The sequence below is a fragment of the Vipera berus genome (assembly GCF_964194415.1).
Source record: "Vipera berus genome assembly, chromosome: Z".
Classification (NCBI taxonomy): Eukaryota; Metazoa; Chordata; class Lepidosauria; order Squamata; family Viperidae; genus Vipera; species Vipera berus.
This window is the reverse complement of record NC_138205.1, coordinates 54,510,460-54,530,778: the sequence shown is the minus strand read 5'-3', so window position 1 is coordinate 54,530,778 and position 20,319 is coordinate 54,510,460. Positions and strand designations below refer to the sequence as shown.

General features: G+C 39.3%; 1 protein-coding gene across 1 annotated transcript in view; it reads right to left on the bottom strand.

Moving 5' to 3' along the window:
• The window catches only part of EPHA5 (EPH receptor A5), a gene marked incomplete at its 3' end in the record, with an annotated part of 211,151 nt that overhangs the window by 120,733 nt on the left and 70,099 nt on the right, over positions 1–20,319 (bottom strand). Inside the window, exon 3 of the mRNA XM_081346212.1 lies at positions 3,282–3,437. Coding sequence (XP_081202338.1) covers positions 3,282–3,437 — 156 coding nt within the window. The remainder of the gene's footprint in view (positions 1–3,281; positions 3,438–20,319) is intronic.

Here is a 20,319-nt window from a genome sequence, read left to right as displayed (position 1 = left end):
AACCGTGCTGCTGTTATCATATTCAACATCAAATTGGTTTCTTTAACATCACAATCTACAACAATACCCAATAAAAACAATTGCGGAGAAAACTTTATCTTTCTCTTAAAAATCTTTTGAATGTTCCACCAAATTTTAATCCAAAAAGCTTTTATATTTCTACAAGTCCACCACATATGAAAATAGGTGGCTTCTAAACTACCACATCTCCAACATTTAGACTGTAAATTAGGATACATGTTACACAACTTCTTGGGATCCAGATGCCATCTATAAAACATTTTATAAAAATTTTCTCTTAAGTTTTGAGACTGAGTGAATTTAACATTTCTGACCCAAATTATCTCCCAAGTGTCCTCGACTTTTGAGCACAAAATTTCTGTCAGTAAGTGAAACATTTGTTAAGTGAATTTTGCCCCATTTTAAACCTTTCTTGCCACAGTTGTTAAGTTAATCAATGCAGTTATTAAATTACTGTGTTTCCCACCCAGAAAATAAGCCCTAGCCTGATTTTATAGCGTGCTCCTAATATAAGCCCCAATACACCAAAAATAAGGCTGGGGGGGATGGCCAGCACAGGAGGCAGCAAGTGTGCAGGGGCTGACGGTCCAAGTGCAGTGGCAGGAGATCTGGACGTGCTGTGCAGCCTCCTGACTCCTGACCTTCGGTCCTTCCGCCGTGACCTGAAGACATGGATGTTCCAACAAGTGGGCCTGGACTGACTATGGTTTTAAATTTGGCTTTTATTGGGTTAAATTGTCATTTCTTATTACATCCATTGTTTAATTCTTTTTAAAATTTTGTACTTTATGTTTTTTAATTTTTTATTGTGAGCCACCCTGAGTCCTTAGGGAGAAGGGCAGCATATAAATTTAATAAATCTCAATCTCACAGCAGCACCAGCAGCAGGCAGAGACAGAGGCAAGGGGGGAAAGCAGGCAATCCTGATATGCTGTGCAGCCACCTGGCTTGTGTGAGGCTTGTGTGGTGGCACTGGCAGCATGCAGAGGCAGAGGCAAAGGGGGGAGACAGGCAATCCGGATGCACTGTGCAGCTGCCTGGCTTGTGAAGGCTCACGTGGCAGCACTGGCAGCAGGCAGAAGAAAGGGGGTGGGTGGGAGGCAGGCGACCCTGATGCACCCTGTTCATCCCACCATCTCTTGGCTTGCTCCTGGCCACTCTAGGGCAGGCGGCTGTGCAGAGCATTGGCATCGGCTGCCTCCCTGTGCCTCTGCCTCCACCTGCTGTTGGTGCTGCTGCGCAAGCCTACCACAAGCCATGAAGCTGCACAGTACATCCAAATTGCCTATCTCCCCCCCATGCCTCTGCCTCCGTCTGCTGCCACTGCCACTGCGTGAGCCTCCCACGAGTCAGATGGCCGCACAGTGTGTCCGGATTGCCTGCCTGACCACACCTTTGCCACCATGCTTGGACTCACCTGCAATGCCCCAAGGGGCTGGCAGGCTGCAACTAGTGCCAGACACTGTCAGTCCCCATGGACTCACTGCCTCTTGTGTGCATACTAGTGGGGTGGGGCACCCGGCCGGGCTGGTCATTCTGATACCATGCTTCCCCCCAAATAAGCCCTAATGCATCTTTTGGAAAACACACACACACACCCAAAAATATAAGACCAGGTTTTATTTTTGGGGAAACATGGTAGTCACATGGTTGTTAGCGAATCTGGCTTCCCCATTGATTTTGCTTGTCAGAAGGTCACAAAAGCTGATCATATGACCTTGGGACATTGCAGCTGTCATAAACGTGAGTCCGTTACCAAGTGTTTAAATTTTGGTCACGTGACTATGGGGATGCTGCAATGGTTGTGTGAAAAATGGTCATAAGTCACTTTCTTTCAGTGCCATTGTAATTTTGAACAGTCATTAAATGAACAGTTGTAAGTCGAAGACTACCTGTATTACAGAAGTTCTTTTTTTCATTTATGCGTATCCATTTGTAAACCTAAATTGTTCAGAGCTCATGAACAATTTGTACAGTTATATAACAAAAACAGGTGTCTGAGGTTCAAGGTACTTTCTGAATCAATTTCAAAGCATATTCAGCCCTGTGAAATACAAGATCAGCATACCAAGATACATTAACTAACAAGAAAACAAAACAGCCACTTAGTTTCCTTCCACAGAGTCTTTAAGATGGGGTTTAGGTGGTGAAAGTCTACCATTTCAAAAGTAGACTGAATTGAAAGTAGATGGGAATTTAAACATAATGTCCCTGGTTTTTCTTTCAGAAGATGTGAAATAATCTATCCAACTTTTAAAAAAAACGATTTAAGGCCAAAATCAATAAAACAGTGAAGGCGTATTTGTTATTTTTGTGTCCCTCACTCACATATGAAAGCAGATTAAGATGATGATAATGTTTAAAGATTCACTTGATAACGTTTAAAGAAATACTTGAGTTGATTTGGTTTCCTGGTAAGGACTTGCATATATCCATGAAGTTTTCCTGACAACAATGAAGTTCTTTGCCACTGTCTTTTTAAATGTTTTGACTTTTCAGCCTAGCCTATGGCCAGAGGTGACAATACATGCATGTAAAAAGGGTGAAGCTTTGATCATAATGCTGTGTCCTCCTTCTGTTATGTATTCAAGATGAGCAGTGATTAATATTTATGTTACTTACAGGGTGTAGGTCTATACATAAAATATGTGAACACTTTGAGAGCAAGCAACTAAATTTCATTTTTAATGTGTGCCATTGTGCCCATAGTAAAAAATGACAATAAAGGTTCTCTCTCTCTCTCTTTCTCTCTCTCTCTCCCTCCCTCCCTCCTCTCTCTCTCTCTCTCTCTCTCTCTCTCTCTCTCTCTCTCTCTCTCTCTCTCTCTCTCTCTCTCTCTCTCTCTTTCTTTCTTTCTGTCTACCTACCTACTCTACCTAACCTACCTACCTATCTACCATCTTGCAGATTCAAACACCTTAAAGACACCCTGGATGTTCTAGGTGATTTTTCATTCAAACACTAACAAGCTTGGCTTTCTTGAGATCATCCAAGGTCAGTTGACTGTTACCACCTGCTTTGGCCATCTAATTTTACCTGGAAAAGCTTCAGGAAACTGATGTGCCTTTATTGAACCAACCTTTTCTTCCTATTTATTTTTCATTAATCTTGATGCAAAATTTTAAGTTCAAAATCTGATTTCTTAAGAAAGAAGGATTTGGGAAGGTAAAGGTCTCCCCTAGATAAAACAAGAGAATCACTTCCAGTTAAATGGCTCAAAAACCATTTTATAACTCTGTATATTAAAAGTAGTTACTCACTTGTGCAAGCCATGGTAAGTGGATCAGATTCCTTTCGGAAATAGTTGTCTTCACAAATACAGAATTTTGATGCTTCTTCACGTGTGAAACTGTGTGTGGGGCATTTGGTGCATCCTTGACTTTGGGATGAATCCTTAAAGAATCCCAACTGGCATGCTACAAGAGAAGAGTCAAAGCTTAAGAGATACTGCTTTCTTGTGAGCATTAGCAGACAGTTCTATAATTAACAGGAACAAGCTCTGGCTGGAGAGAAAAAGTACATGGAAATATTTTAGTGAGCAATGAAAATGGGCTTCCTATCTATTTCAAGAGATTCATTCTTTGCCAAGTATAGAAAAGTAGACTATGTGGAATTGCTTGGTAATACCTATGTAGCAAGATGGATGGATTTGTATATGAACTGATGGATGGATATACTCAAATGAACCCAAATTATGAAATAAGACAGATGTAGTATTGACATACTGCAAGATTTGAGTTATTTTTATTTTTGTATTCCATTTTATTTCTTATTTTCTTTTTGGAGAGTGGCCATTACATTAAGTGAAATTACACACAACCCCCCCCACACACACACAAACCTTGTCCCCATATCTAGTTTGTTTTATATGTAGTAGCTGCTCTTCCTTTATACTCTGCTCAATTTCTGTTAGAAATGAGGCTACAGAACTTACATGCAATAATGTTGGGACATTAGAGTGTGTCCTAAATCTACAAGGTTGTATGCCAGCTTTTGAAAACAAATTACTTGCACATTCTGTTTTTTAATTCTGACCAAGAAGACACAGATCTCACCAGAACTGCCTCAATGCCATGTCTGCAAAATGATATTTGCCTTTCCAGCAACCTGCTCAATTGCTTTCCTCAAATATCACTGTATAAAGGGATAAACCTGAAGACACAGCTTTTCTTTCACTCTTAGAGTGGTTTGAATTCTTTTTCTCCAAGATACATTTGAGCTCAGTAGCACAGAATTAAACTACACATCTGCTTTATATAGTGATACAAAGTCTGAAGGATATTCATACTCATGTGAGTATTGCCACACTTAATTTTTCCAAACTTCGTGTAACTCTATTAACCCTTGTCTACTCAGTATATACTTAGACCTATAACTAATTAACACATATTTTCTTCCTTTCAGGCTTGTCTCAAAAACCTATATTATTTGGGATATTCTTGAAGAGTAGACTAGAGCTGACCATTTTCCAAGCTCAGAGATTATTTTAGGAGGGACTTCAATGCCAGGATGGATTTGGACAATGAAACTCTCTTTTGCCATTTCAGTCCTCTGTGCTTACATTTTAACCATTTTCTAGTTAATTGGCTTAAGACAAGATATTTGACATAGGGAATGGAGATTGACATATCTAGCCATCAAATTTAGTCTTAAATGGCTCAGCTCCTAGAAACTTAGAGGAAAAGCTTACTGTCTGAAAAAGGAAAAAAATACAGTATGTTTTAATGTATTTATTTAATAGCAACTTATTTACTTACTACACATACTTTTGTATCTTCCCCATTTCCCTTCATCTAAAAGGTTAACGCTCTGACCCTAAATATTTCTTAACTTTCAATAAGAATTTTTTTCTGCTCCAAATAATCACACATAGTAAGCTGGAATATGCATGAAATTTAACTCAAAAATTCCTCTTGAACTTATCAGCACAAGCAGGCTATGATCCAATGCAATATAGAGCATCTTTGATAATTGTTATTGTTACATCAATTCTTTGATGCACAAAGTGCATATTTTACCCAACACAAAAAGCCCAAGTGTTTCAAACCCTGATTTGACAGAGCCTATTCACATCAAGGTTTTAGTGACTGTTGTTCATAAAGCTATTTTTTTTAAAAAAAATGTTTGTTTATTTAATTGAAGGTCATAGATCAAAAGAAATATTCTTGCTCCTAGGAAATTTGTTATTTCCAAAACAGAAATAAAAACTTTTTTTGTATAGTTAGTTACACTTATTAAGGCATCCAATTTCGATGGATGCTGGGCAGAGTACGAAACCAAAAGAACAGTAAAATATAATAAAAATATAAAATTAAAAATTAAATTAAAAATATAAAATCACATAGCCCTGACAAAAACAATCATAAAAGCAAAAAAAATCACAATGGCGCTCCTGCAAATTACATTAACTCCAGGCTTTGAACCAAAGCCAGATTTTGAGAACTTCTTTGAATGTAAGCAGTCTGGGGAGATTCCTGTATTATATGCAAAATACAATAAAGTAGTTTGAATCTGGTTCCTTGCATCTGTCAATTATATAGTTTCATCCCACAAAAAGGCAAATCTAGATAGTCTTCCTTCTGTGAAACTGGTGAGTTGATGCAATGGTATTCCTCACCAGGAATGTTTCTGCATTTAATCAAGACTGAAACTAAGACAGTAATATACAAACTTTTTAAATATTGGATTTACTATTTCTGGAGGGCAGAGTTATTTTACCTTCTAATTGTTTGGTCTATCACCATATAATTAATAAACTAAAAAACATACATACTGACAAAGCTTACCAATGTTATGTTAAATTTTCTCAGTGTTACTGACACACCTCTTTATTCATCATTAAAATGACCCTTTCTCATGCCTTTAACAGGTGCAGGTGTATCTTTAAGTATTTTTAACAATATGACCTCAAAACACCCACAACTTTTTTTCAAGGCTGCCACAGAAGTATGTAAATCCCTCAGCTGTTTAATGGACAAATGAATGATCCTATACTTTTGCTCATGCAAGTTTTGAAATACTTTTTTAAAATTAGTTTTAAGTATGCACATTCTAATTTCCAGAGGTGTAAAGAATTATTCCTCTATTACTAGGTTCGCCTGGTGCACCAGTTGCAGTTCTATTTGGATCGAGATGCCCTACGCACAGTCACTCATGCACTCGTGACCTCTCGGATAGACTACTGCAACGCTCTCTAAATGGGGCTGCCCTTGAATACCACTCGGAGGCTCCAGCTGGTGCAGAATGCAGCTGCGCGAGTTGTGATGGGGGTCTCCCGATACTCCCATGTAACACCTATGTTCTGCAAGCTGCAATGGCTTCCAGTTGTCTTCCGGGTGAGATTCAAGGTGCTGGTGATGACCTATAAAGCCCTAAATGGCATGGGTCCAGATTATTTACGGGAGTACCTTTTGCCGGCGTTAACTTCCCATCGTCCTGTGTGCTCCCACAGAGAGGGCCTCCTCAGGGTGCTGTCGGTCAGGGAATGTAGACTGGCGGCCCCCAGGGGGAGAGCCATTTTCTGTGGGCGCACCTGCCCTCTGGAATCAGCTCCCTGTTGAGCTCTGGATGGCTCCCGACCTTCGCTCTTTCCGCTGCGACCTGAAGACTTGGCTATTTGAACTTGCCGGCCTGGACTGAGGGACTGGGATTTTAGATTTTAAATTTTAAATTTTACATTTTAGAACATGTTTTATTGTCTAGGTCTACTTGGTTTAATTTATTTTAATTTTGTATATTATGTGTTGTATATAGTGTTTTAATTGCCCTGTACACCGCCCCGAGTCCTTCAGGAGAGGGGCGGTATATAAATCCAAATAATAAATAAATAAATAAATAATTATTCTACTATTTGTTTTCTTGTGCTTAGAGGATGTGAAAACACTTTAAAGTTATTTCATATCCGATTACGTCTTTGAAGTAAGTTGCAAGCCAGATATGTCCAATTGTTTTCACAATTTAATATCTCTAAAGTCAGGCTATGACTTCAAACCACTAGGAGGAATGCGGAGAGAAAATGAGCAAGGTCACAGACAACAAGCAAGTAAGGCAAAAATGTGGGGGAGGGTAAATATTAAAATGGAATTCAACCCACTTCATTTGCCACTTGAACTGAACAAATATAATGCAACCTAGCAAACATGGCCTAATTTAAACTAAACGTGGGACATATGAATTTTGGGTGACTTACAATTATACATTGCTACACATCCCCTAAAAACAGCAGCAATGTACACTAAAACCACCAACAAAAAAAGCAGTAAATATGTACCACTATTTTAAGAGAGAGAGAGAGAGAGAGAAACAAAGAAGCAGAAATTATTCTTGTAGGAATTTGTTTGGACACTGATACTTTCTGAGACCCAAATCTTAAAAGTGAATATAAATCAGAAGTATATGTAGCCTGAAAGTGCATTCATATTTGAATCTGTACTCTTGCACTGTTCATGAATTACTCAAGCTTTATGGTTCTTGGCATGAAATGCAGGACTATTTACTCCAAGGCTATCTCTAAACACTGACTTATCTAGAGAGCTCTTTTATGTTACATTTCAAAATCCATATAACTTGGGATGGATGTGGCAGGTAGGAGAATCCTTATCATACTTCATACATCAAATTCCAAGTATAAATCTCAAGACAATGAACCAAGTGGTAAAGAAAGGGAACTCAAATACAAAACAGAAGATGTAGGAAGCAAACACAGGGTCCAGTCAAAATGTAAGCATCTGAGTCTTTTTGATGATAGATAGATAGATAGATAGATAGATAGATAGATAGATAGATAGATAGATGATAGATAGATAGACAGATAGATAGACAGACAGACAGACAGAGTGTGTTTGTGTGTGTGTGTGTGTGTGTGTGTATAGTCACATTGCCATTCTAGAGCATCCAACCAAACAGTGGAAACAGCTGATCGGCGTATCTTCTGGCTCAGAAGTGCCAGGAGCAGTGCCGAGCTCCAGCTGGAGACTGGTGCAGATCTTGGCGCTTCTGCTGAGCCCTGACAGCCCCAAAGAAGCGCTGATCCTGGCGCTTCCGCTGAGCCCTGACAGTCCTGCAGCTCCAGCCGTCTCTCGCTCAGCCTTGTGTGGTGCTGCCACCGGTTCATTCCTCTCCCCCGCTACCATTTTTCTAGGATGGTCGCATACCACCTGCCAGGTGCCAATGTACCACAGGTGGTACCCGTACCACTGGTTGAAAAGTCCTGGACTAGAAAACCTCCAAGGTTCCTTCCAACTTTGTTATTCTATATTCTAATGAATATTTCTGAATGTTAAGGTTGGATATCTTTTGGAATACTGTAAATGAAAACTGGAGTTCTGGTTAATAAACAATGCTGCCAGATAAGTGACCAAGGTGAAATACAAGAAAATGGCTATGTTCCTTAGCATTTTTTAAAAAAATAGTTAATAGTTCAATAGTATGCTATAACTATCTTCTTTTTTCATTTTTATTCAATAGATACAATATTAATACTGAAAAAGATTTCAGGGATGCAACCCTCAGTTTTCATTGCAGCTATTCTAACAATTTGAATTTCCAGCCTCTGCTTTACTATTTATTCCTTGTTAGTTAAATTATTAGAACACCATGTACCCAAAGTGTGACACCATGGCTGATTTTTAATAGCAGTTCCTAAGTAAGAAAAGAAAGGGGGGAACGTGACAAAGGTATCTTTCCTTATTTAGACACTGAAAGTTAAGAAAATTAAAAATCTGAAGACACCTACTCTTTTTTTTATTAGTTTGTACTATCAACATTATCTCCTTATTTGATTAACATACAAAGGTGAGGAAAAAATAATTCCTAAAATAATTGTTAAAACAGTATCTTTGACACAATTTACCAACACTCCAAAGAACAAGCTGCTAAGCAAAAAACAAAGAAATAGAAAATACTGATGGCATAAGATTTAATAAAGGCAAATCTCTCTTCTTTCCTCTTGTGTGCTGCATTCTGTATTCTTCAAAATGAGTTGTTTTTGCTTGATGCTGAATTTGTGGAGATACTAGGAGTGAGACTGAGCTAGATAAGACAGAAGCCTTCAAATCTGTTGCTTTTAATTTTTAAAAGAAAAAGTAATTATAGGAATGAGATAAAAATGCCTTTCAGTAACTCTGAAGATACCTTTGATATCTTTGAATATCTTTCTCTTTTAAAAAATGCAGGGGGAAGGGGAGGAGGGGAGGGGAAAGGAAAAGAAAAGAAGTGAAGAGAAAAGAAAAAAGAAAACAAAGAAAGGTGAATGGGTATTTCTATGTGCTGCAGTGATAGTGGTAGACAGTAAACAGCGACTTGAAAGTGTACAAAATTATAGAATATTAGTGGTCACACCCAACATATTTTTTTTAATTTGCACACCACTCAAGGTTGTGATGACATGGGCATCTTATAAATGTGATGTATAGATATAAATAAATTAACAGATTTAAGGATTAAATGATTAAAATTAACTTTAAAAAAAGCAATCACTATGGTTTGAACATAGCATTTTCAATATGTGCATATTCTTTCTATTATTATTTCACTGAATATTGGCCATTATTTTTCCTGTATAACTTAAGACTTAAAAAACTGAACATTTTGGTGAACTTCCTGACCCAATCAAAGGTACAAATTCTTCATCTATTAGTCATCAATTCTATTACCACTGAAAATTTCTATGTGAGAAATGGATGTATGGAACTTAAAACACCCAAACAATACTTATGTTCATTAAAATTACTTATGTTTGTTTACTGTTTAATCTTTCTCAGTACTTCAGATGATAACTGGTAATCTTATTGATACAGTAGCAATATCTGAATCAATTTCCAGTAATTTTTGCCAAGTGAAAATTTTTAAAGAATGTTTAAATATTTCCTGATTAATTTATGCTAATATAAAAACCACAAGGCTATGAGGTTTGCAAATATTTGAATATGAATAAAGATTTAACATCTTCCAGCAATGTTGATTGAAAGCAGAGAAAACATCTAGGAGAAAACAAATTATTTCTTGTGTTAAGATAATTAGATGCTTTTGAGTAGTGATTCCAGGTGACTATATGGCCATATGGTCCCTGTCCCAGTAGAAAAAGCAAAGTGTAGTACTAAAAGAAAAATTAAATAGACTTGGCAAAATGCTCAATATAGACTGAGTAAATTCCTTTCAGCTAAACCAAACTTTATACCAACATGCTTAACAGCAGAAAGAATGGGAATATGGAGAACATTCAATGAACATTTTGCTGTACAAATTACAGGTTCCAATATGGTTATAGTTTATATATAATGCCTAAAGACATAAATCTGAGTTTTCAAAAAAGTTACTAAAAGCTTTGAAAAACAACAGGATTTTAATGACATTTTTTTTTCTTTTTTATTTGAGATGAAAGTTCCATACTTGGTTGGTCAACAAAAGAAACTGATTTGTAAGGGCATTCAAATAGAAGGAAGTATACTGATGATGATGATGAAGAAGAAGAAGATCATGATGGTCTATTGAATTTAGAAGGTCGTTAAGTTAAAGAAAATTACTCCAGGACAGATGCAGTGATGTATTGCCATAAAATAACAAAAACTACTACTGTACTACAATATCTCAGCTACAATAACAGCAGAAATTGGGGAAATTCGCCAAAAGAAGATTCCAAACACTCAGCAGAATAATTACCTTGACTCAAAGCATTCTTGAAAAGTTGGGGTTTTAATGCTTTCCCGAATAACAGCAAGGTGGGGATAGACAGATCTTAAAAGGAACATTACTCCAGAGGGCAGGAGTTATAATAGACAAAAAAATCTCATTTGCCAGTTATAAATCATTAATATTGACTAATGAATAATTGCAGTGTTTGTTTTTATTTTAAGGATTCCAGTTCTATTTTGTTTCATATTTGTTGCAATCACTTTAAAATTAGAATTAATAGAAAGGGGAGGTGTACATTCAAGAAAAAATAAATTAACTTAGTGTAAGTAGAATGCATATGCAGAATATACCAATATATTAAGGCCAGCTGGATTAGAAGATGAACTTAAAACTGGAGGAAGAAACATCAATAACCTGTATTCTATTGATAATACTGTTGAAAATGCAAAGATTTTGCAAGCCATAATACTAAAAGACAAACAACTTTGTGAAAAAAATGAGACTAAAATTAAATGTAAAGAAACCACACTAATGTCAACAGATATAATAACCTGATTTAAAACTGAGAATGAAGTTATCAAAGTGGCAGATAGCTTTTGCTTTTTAGGATTAACCATCATTATTTAAGGAACCAGCACTCAAGAAATATGCCACAAACTAGCACTTGGTATAGTAGCCATGAAGGCTTTGAAAATGACATTCAAATGTGGTAATGTGTCTACCTACAAAGAACTTTTTATGTATATATTTCTTACAAATAACTTTCATGTATCTTTTAATTTGAATATGCAAAAATGCCTTTCTCCCTGCTTTTATTAATCAAGCTACATAAACACAAAAACGTACTGTTCAACATTGCATTAATTCCATTGACAATAATATTACAAAACACAAAACTAGGATACCACATCTCAAACCAGCATGGCAAGATAAACCATGTACTATACATGGATGACTTAAAACCGTATGCAAAAAGCCACACTGAAGTTGAATCAATACTCAACACAGTTCAACTGTTTAGCAGCAACATCAGAATGGACTTTGGACTTGGAAAATGTGCTATATTATCCATGCAGCGAGGAAAAATGGAAAAAATAGAAGGAATAGAACTGGGAAATAGAAGTATTATGAAAGCACTAGCAAAGGATGATGGTTACAAATACCTAGGCATATTGGAAGAAGATAACATCTTGAATGGAAAAGTCAAAGAGTCAACACAAAAGGAATACATCAGGAGAGTCCGCAAAATACTAAAATAAAAGCTGAATGCTGGAAATATAACTAAAGCCATTAATACATGGGCAGTTCCAGTGATACGCTACCCAGCTGGAATTATCAACTGGATTTTGGCTGAATTGGAACACCTAGACCGCAAAACGCGTAAACATTTGAATATGCACCACACTCTACATCCACAAGTGACATCGACAGGTTGTACCTGCCAAGAAGAATAGGGGGTAGAGGGCTACTGCAAATCCACCAAACTCTAGAAGAAAAAAAACGAAGTTTGAATGACTATGTGAATCAAAGTACAGGAAAATTGCTGCAGGCTGTGAAAACAGAGAGCATTATAAAAATAACAGAAACAAAGGCAGAATATAAGGAAAAACGGCTGGTTGACAGATTAAATAGATGGAAAACCAAAGCTTTGCATGGACAGCATTTGAAAAACATTGAAGGAAAATGTGATAACAACTTGACATGAGCATGGCTGAAGATGGGAACCATCAAGAAAGAAACTGAAGGCTTAATACTGGCTGCTCAAGAACAAGCACTACAAACTAATGCCATGAAAGGGAAGATACAAAAATCTACTGACAATCCAAATTGCCGACTTTGCAACGATAAAGTTGAAACTGTTTCACATTTAATATGTGAGTGCAGCAAAATCACGCAAACTGATTACAAAGCTAGACGTGACCGATTTGCTAAACTAATCCACTGGGCATTGTATAAAAAATACGGCTTGCCTATGTCCGAAAAGTCATGGGAACATATGGTGGAAAAAGTTGTCGAGAATGAGAGGGTGACGATCTTGTGGGACTTCCGAATACAGACAGATCACCAGATATCGCAGTCATAGAGAACCGAAGCGTACAGTTGATTGATATCGCTGTACCAGGAGATGCCAGAGACGAAGGAAAAGAACTGGAAAAAATTACGAAATACCACAACCTGGCCATTGAAACTGCGTGATTATGGATGAAACGTGTAACAGTGATATCAATTGTCATCGGGGCACTGGGAACTATGTCCAAAAACTTTAAAAAATACATCAAGAAATTGCAGCTTCCTGCAATAACTCCAGCAAAGCTACAAAAAAACTGTGCTACTCGGAACATCTTACATTTTAAGGAGATACCTGGTTGATACCTAAGATGCTGGCAGCAACCCGTGTCAACCATTAGTGCCAATCAATTTGAGTGTTCAGTTGACTGAGTTTCATGTTTTATGAATAAAAGTTTTATAATAATAATAATGTTGGAAGGGACCTTGGAGGTCATCTAGCCCAACCCCCAGCTTACGCAGGAAACCCTTTACCATTTCAGACAAATGGCTGTCCAGTCTCTTCTTAAAAACTTCTGGAGGCAGGTTGTTCCACTGGTTAATTGTTCTAACTGTCAGGAAGTTTCTCCTTAGTTCTAGGTTGCTTCTCTCCTTGATCAGCTTCTTGTCCTACCCTCAGGAATTTTGGAGAACAGCTTGACTTCCTCTTCTTTGTGGCAGCCCCTGAGAACACTGGAACACTGTGGAACACTATTGGAACACTGCTATCATGTCACCCTTCGCCCTTCTCTTCATTAAACTAGACATACCCAATTCCAGCAACCGTTCCTTATATGTTTTGGCCTCCAGTCCTCTAATCATCTTTGTTGCTCTTCTCTGTACTCTTTCTAGAGTCTCAACATCTTTTTTACATCATACTGACCAAAACTGGATGCAGTATTCCAAGTGTGGCCTTACCAAGGCATTGTAAAGTAGTATTAATACTTCACGTGATCTTGATTCTATCCCTCTGTTAATGCAGCATAGCACTGTGTTGTTGTTTTTGGCAGCTGCAGCACACTGCTGGCTCATATTTAAGTGATGTCCACTAGGACTCCAAGATCTCTGTCACAGTCACTACTATTGAGCAAGGTACCATACTATACCTGTACATTTCGTTTTTCTTGCCTAAATGTAGAACCTTACTTTTTTCACCATTGATTTTCATTTTGTTAGATAGTGCGCAGTGTCCATGTCTGTCCAGATTCTCCTGTATCTTAAGCATATCTTCTGGAGTATTGGCTATTCCTGCCAGCTTGGTGTTGTCTGCAAATTTGATGAGTTCCCCATCTATCCCCTCGTCCAAATCATTGATGAAGATGTTGAAGAGCACTGGGCCAGAACAGAGCCCTGGGGCACCCCCACTACACACTTCCCTCCATGTAGATGCAGTTACATTGAGGACCACACACTGAGGTCCAGTTGTTAACCTTAGAGTCCTCACTCCATTCTCCCACCAGATCATTGGGTGGCATTTGTCAAGCCACGCTGGACCCAGAATCACTGCTTCTGTCATTTTTGGGATCACCACAAAACAGATTAGCTCCCAATGCTCCCATATCTCTAGGCATACTAGCTCAGTCAAGTGAGTGGCCGGGGCTCCTCCTATGAAAGATCCATCGGCCTGCTTGAACCTCTTGGGTAGAGGCAATAGTTTTGCCCTAATGCACAGCTTAAGCACTATGGGGAGGTTGATCAAGCATCTGGTGCTGCCTGAATCAATTAAAACATTCAAATCCATCTGAACCCCAGATTTAGGTACTAATAGTTTGGCAGAAAGGGCAAAAGGTGGGATAGGCTGACTCACCAGCAGGTTGTCTTCTCCTGCTTCATCACTGTTGTAGGGATCAGGTGCGGGCAGGCATTCAGCTGAAACTTCTTGCTTCTCCTGGGCATGAGAGGTGACTTCTACAACTTGCCCCTTGCTGACCTAATTCAACTTCTCTCATGCTGGTCGAGGTTGTTTCTTTGGCTTTCTGGGACCTGTGGTCGCACTCTTCAGAGGAGGGAAAGGAACCAGACAGTCCACAGCTCGATGCCCAAGTTGCCCACAACTGAAGCACTTGATCTGAGATCCAGCGGGAGCTTTATTGATCCAGTCGCCGTGGCAGGTGGGGGATGCTGCAACGATTGGCGCCTAACCTGCTCTCGGGGCTGTTAAATGCCAATAACGGTCAGGGCTTATCAGGCATTGGTAGCGGTCAGGGCTAGGAAAATGGTAGTGACAGTCTGGGCTAGAAGGGCGTCAACATTGGTTGGTGCTGGCAGAACATTGGTAATATTTGGGACTAACATGTCGCTGGGGTCAATTTGGACTGGTGTAGCATTGTTAGCGGTCAGGGCTCTGCTAGTGTACCAGGCTCAACATTAGGTCCAGTTTCAGCAGTGGGGAGGTAGCCCATGCCACCACTATGGGACTGGGACTGGAAGTTTTAAAGAAGAGACTGGACAACTATTTGTTGAAAATGGTATAGGGTGTCTTGCTTGAGCAGGGGGCTGGACTAGAAGACCTCCAAGGTCCCTTCCAATTCTCGTATTACGTTTACTATTGTGATAGAAAATTGTAAAGTGTAGTTTACATTAGGCAATTTGTACAGCAGTTTTATATATTTCTAAGTATCATTTTTATATTTACAATAGAGAAGCATTACTCACATAACTTTCAGTGATAGAATTAAGATACAGCTTTACTAGTTTACTCTTTGAAAACATTGTTTCTATTAGGAAATCTCTATAACATTAGGAATTACTTAATAAATTACTCAATGAATGCTTTATTTCCCAATTATATATATTTTTATTATTCCTTACCCAAAACAGTTTACTATTGTAAAAGCACTGGCTGCAGTATTGGTCCAATGCAGAGGGAATGAAAAAAATGATGAACTTATTCAAATTTCACAATGAACCCTATTGTTGGTTTATCATTTTCTTTAATATGGTTTAGAAATTAAAATGCAGCACAGTATATAGACTTAATCCATATTAATAGCTGCCATTTAAACAAAACAACAGAAAATTAAAATACAATTTACTTTAGATCATTGGTATTTAATAATAACGGAAGTAACTCTAGCAAAAAAGTAATGTAACATCAAGACTATCGTGTGCCAGTAATTGCAAGAGATTAAACTAAAAAAAGCCTTTGTGGTGCCCATAAATATCACAGTGCAAGGATGTAAGAGTTCAGAAAAATAAATAAGCTTACTTCAGAAGCCAAAGCTCCTAGGAGCAAAATCCAGGAACTGGAGATAACTATAGCCACAGTCAAAATGCCAGCCCAGGAATTGGAATTAGAACACATTCAGTAAGTCAGGTTCAAGACTCAGAAGTTATTGCCAGCAAAAATCAGATTCCCAAGCCTATCTTTCATAGCACTGACTCAGTCATGCCTATTTTCCTAAGTCATCTTGCTTCGTTTTGGACATTCTTAGTTCTACACACTTAATTTTAAGTGTGTGTCTGTGTCTGTCTGTCTGTCTGTCTGTCTGTCTGTCTGTCTGTCTGTCTGTCTGTCTGTCTGTCTGTCTGTCTCTCTCTCTCTCTCTCTCTCTCTCTCTCTCTGTATGTCTCTGTCTGTCTGTGTGTGTGTGTGTGTGTGTGTGTGTGTGTAAATCAAATAAAGTCTGAAGCTCAGGCTGTAGGTCATGGTTCTCCTGCTTCACGTTTGCTCCAGAATTTCAAGCTCATTCTCCAAATTGCAAAGGAGGAACATATCATATTTTGCTCCTCATCGATGCAACCATATCAAAGAATAAATCTGCTTTGTTACTAGTGGCAAGCATTGTTAAATAGAACACAAAAATAATCAAGCTAATAATTTATTCTACAGTTTATTTATCTTACTGAAAAGTAGTACTGTTCATGAATGCTTCATTGACCAAAGCCATCATGACTAGCATATGGCTAGTACATATGAACCATATGATAAAAATTATAGCATATGGAAGATTGTGACTTGGAAGGTAAGATGAATAAATGATTAATTAAGGAGAGAAACTAACTAAGGTGACAAGCAAACTGGAAGGAGAAAGTTCCTAACAGTGAGGACAACTAACCAGTGGAACAGCTTGCCTTCAAAAGTTGTAGGAGCTTTGTCACTGGAGGTTTTTAAGAAGAGACTAAACAGCCACCTATCTGAAATGGTGTAGGGACTCCTGCTTGAGCAGAGTGTTGGACTAGAACAGTGATGGTGAACCTATGGCACGGGTGCCAGAGGCGGCACTCAGAGCTCTCTCTGTGGGCACCCATGCCATGCCCTGAATGTGGCAACTGTCCCTCTTCAACCAGGGGAAAGTTGCCACTAATTTGCTGAGGTCCCATGTGGCTGAATGCATCCTGGCATGGCTGGTTTCCCTCCCCCCCATCCTGTCCCTCCTGGCCTCGCATGCTCTTTTCCCAGGCACGACCCACTGCATCACCTCCTCAGCTGTTGGCCGACCATCCATCCCAAAGGTGGCTCTTTTGAACTGCTGGCGATGGGCTGTGGAGCCCCAGAGTGCGCCTGTCAAGGGGCTGGAAGGCTGTGGCTACTGACAGACACCGTTGGCCCCCATGTGCTTGTTGGCCTCTGTGTGGAGGTGCCAATGGTGTCAGGCAGCAGCTGCCCCAGCCCTTGCCTTGCCCCATGGCAATGGCACCCCTACCCTGCCTCGCCTCACATCACGGAATGAGTCTCCTGCCTACTGCCCCACCTGCCAGAGACCTCCTGGAGCTCCCCCAACCCTGTCCACCCCCCACAGGTGTCCCTTCCCACGAGCAACATCGAGGTGACCACACCCACCCAATCTTCCATGACCACCACAGCCACCCCCACCCAGTGGGCCATGCCCACCTGGCACCCAGCGATAAATAAATGGGTTTTGGGTTGCAGTTTGGGCACGGTCTCTGAAAGGTTTGCCACCGTGGACTAGAAGACCTTCAGGGTCCCTTCCAAATCTATTCTGATAAAACCCATGGATTAATAAATGAAATTCTAAAGAAGAAATAATTATGGGGGGAAACCTAATGAATCTGAATGAAGACATTGCACATTTGAGTAGAGTTGATGAATATATGCAAGAAATGGAAAGCATGGTATTATTATTAATTAAAGGTCTAAAATGTATGTCAGAAAGTATGAATTGTTGTCACCTAAGTTTCTGTAAATGTACAAAGATGTAGGACCATAGATCATTGATAGGTGTATGTTATATAATGACTTTGGTATCAATAGATGTTGTTGGTAAGGAATATGGCTGATAAATCAAGTGATTTGTAAGAATGCAATAAGGAATACTAATCTGAAAATTAAGGTGTTAAAGAAAAATATTTTGGTTTGACAAGAGAAATATAGATAACAAATAAAACTGACATAAGTTGTGAAAAATTAGAGCCAGTAGATGAATCTTGGTAGAATTTTGGAAAGATGAGCAAAATAGAAATATTGATGGGGAAATTTAAGATGGGGAAATGTTAATAAACAGATAGTGTCAACATGTATTCTTTTACAAGGAACAAGCATTTTTAAAAGTAGCAAAAATTACTATTTACATAAATACATATCTGCACACATTGTTATAAAACAATGAAAATTAGGTAGACCAGGAGAAACATAAATGTTGGATATAGTATGAATGGATTATTTCAGAACTGTACAGGTGAAACTCGAAAAATTAGAATATCGTGCAAAAGTTCATTTATTTCAGTAATGCAACTTAAAAGGGGAAACTAATATATGAGACTCATTACATGCAAAGCAAGATAGTTCAAGCTGTGATTTGTCATAATTGTGATGATTGTGGCTTACAGCTCATGAAAACCCCAAATCCACAATCTCAGTAAATTAGAATATTGTGAAAAGATGCAATATTCTAGGCTCAAAGTGTCCCACTCTAATCAGCTAATTAAGCCATAACACCTGCAAAGGGTTCCTGAGCCTTTAAATAGTCTCTCAGTCTGGTTCAGGAGGAATCACAATCATGAGGAAGACTGCTGACCTGACAGTTGTGCAGAAAACCATCACTGACACCCTCCATAAGGAGGGAAAGCCTCAAAAGGTAATTGCAAAAGAAGTTGGATGTTCCCAAAGTGCTGTATCATAGCACATAAATAGAAAGTTATGTGGAAGGGAAAAGTGTGGAAGAAAAAGGTGCACAAGCAGCAGGGATGACTGCAGCCTGGAGAGGATTGTCAGGAAAAGGCCATTCAAAAGTGTTGGGGACTTTCAAAAGGAGTGGACTGAGGCTGGAGTCAGTGCATCAAGAGCCACCACACATAGATGGATCAAATGTTGTATTCCTCTTGTCAAGCCACTCCTGAACAATAAACAACATCAGAAGCGTCTTACCTGGGCTAAAGAAAAACAGACCTGGTCTGTTGCTCAGAGGTCCAAAGTCCTCTTTTCTGATGAGAGCAACTTTTGCATCTCATTTGGAAACCAAGGACCCAGAGTGGAGAAAGAATGGAGAGGGACACACTGCAAGATGCTTGAAGTCCAGTGTGAAGTTTCCACAGTCTGTGTTGATTTGGGGAGCCATGTCATCTGCTGGTGTTGGTCCACTGTGCTTCATTAAGTCCAGGGTCAACGCAGCCCTCTACCAGGAGATTTTGGAGCACTTCATGCTTCCTTCCGCAGACGAGCTTTATGGGGATGCTGACTTCATTTTCCAGCAGGACTTGGCACCTGCCCACACTGCCAAAAGCACCAAAACCTGATTCAATGACCGTGGGATTACTGTGCTTGATTGGCCAGCAAACTCGCCTGACCTGAACCCCATAGAGAATCTATGGGGCATTGCCAAGAGAAAGATGAGAGACATGAGACCGAACAATGCAGAAGAGCTGAAGGCCGCTATTGAAGCATCCTGGTCTTCCATAACACTTCAGCAGTGCCACAGGCTGATAGCTTCCATGCCACGCCGCATTGAGGCAGTAATTGCTGCAAAAGGGGCCCAAACCAAGTACTGAGTACATATGTATGCTTATATTTTTCAGAGGTCCGATATTGTTCTATGTACACTCCTTGTTTTATTGATTGCATGTAATATTCTAATTTTCTGAGATTGTGGATTTGGGGTTTTCATGAGCTGTATGCCATAATCATCACAATTATGACAAATCACGGCTTGAACTATCTTGCTTTGCATGTAATGAGTCTATCTCATATATTAGTTTCCCCTTTTAAGTTGCATTACTGAAATAAATGAACTTTTGCATGATATTCTAATTTTTTGAGTTTCACCTGTATGATTAAACAAGAAGAAATAAGAGGCTGAATGAGCTGCCCCATATGCCCCACACCCACTTACCTTAGGACCGCTGCAGCCAGGCCTCCCATGCCCTGACACTAGTCGCTCTGCTGCCCAAGTTCCTCTGTGGCCACTTATAGCTGTGTGTCATGTGGCACAATGTATTGCTGCCGTGGCTCACAGTAACAAGCTGCATGGCTCATCATGCCAATTGCACCACTGCTGCCACTTGTGGCAGGAGGCTGTGTAGCTTGTTGCACCGATCATGTTGTTGCTGCTGCTCACAGGATGCTGTGTGGCTCATCATGCCATCGTGCCAGTGCCACCGGTCACAGCAGAAGGCCCCGTGGTATATTGCTCCAGTGCCACCACTTGCATGCACCAGTACAAT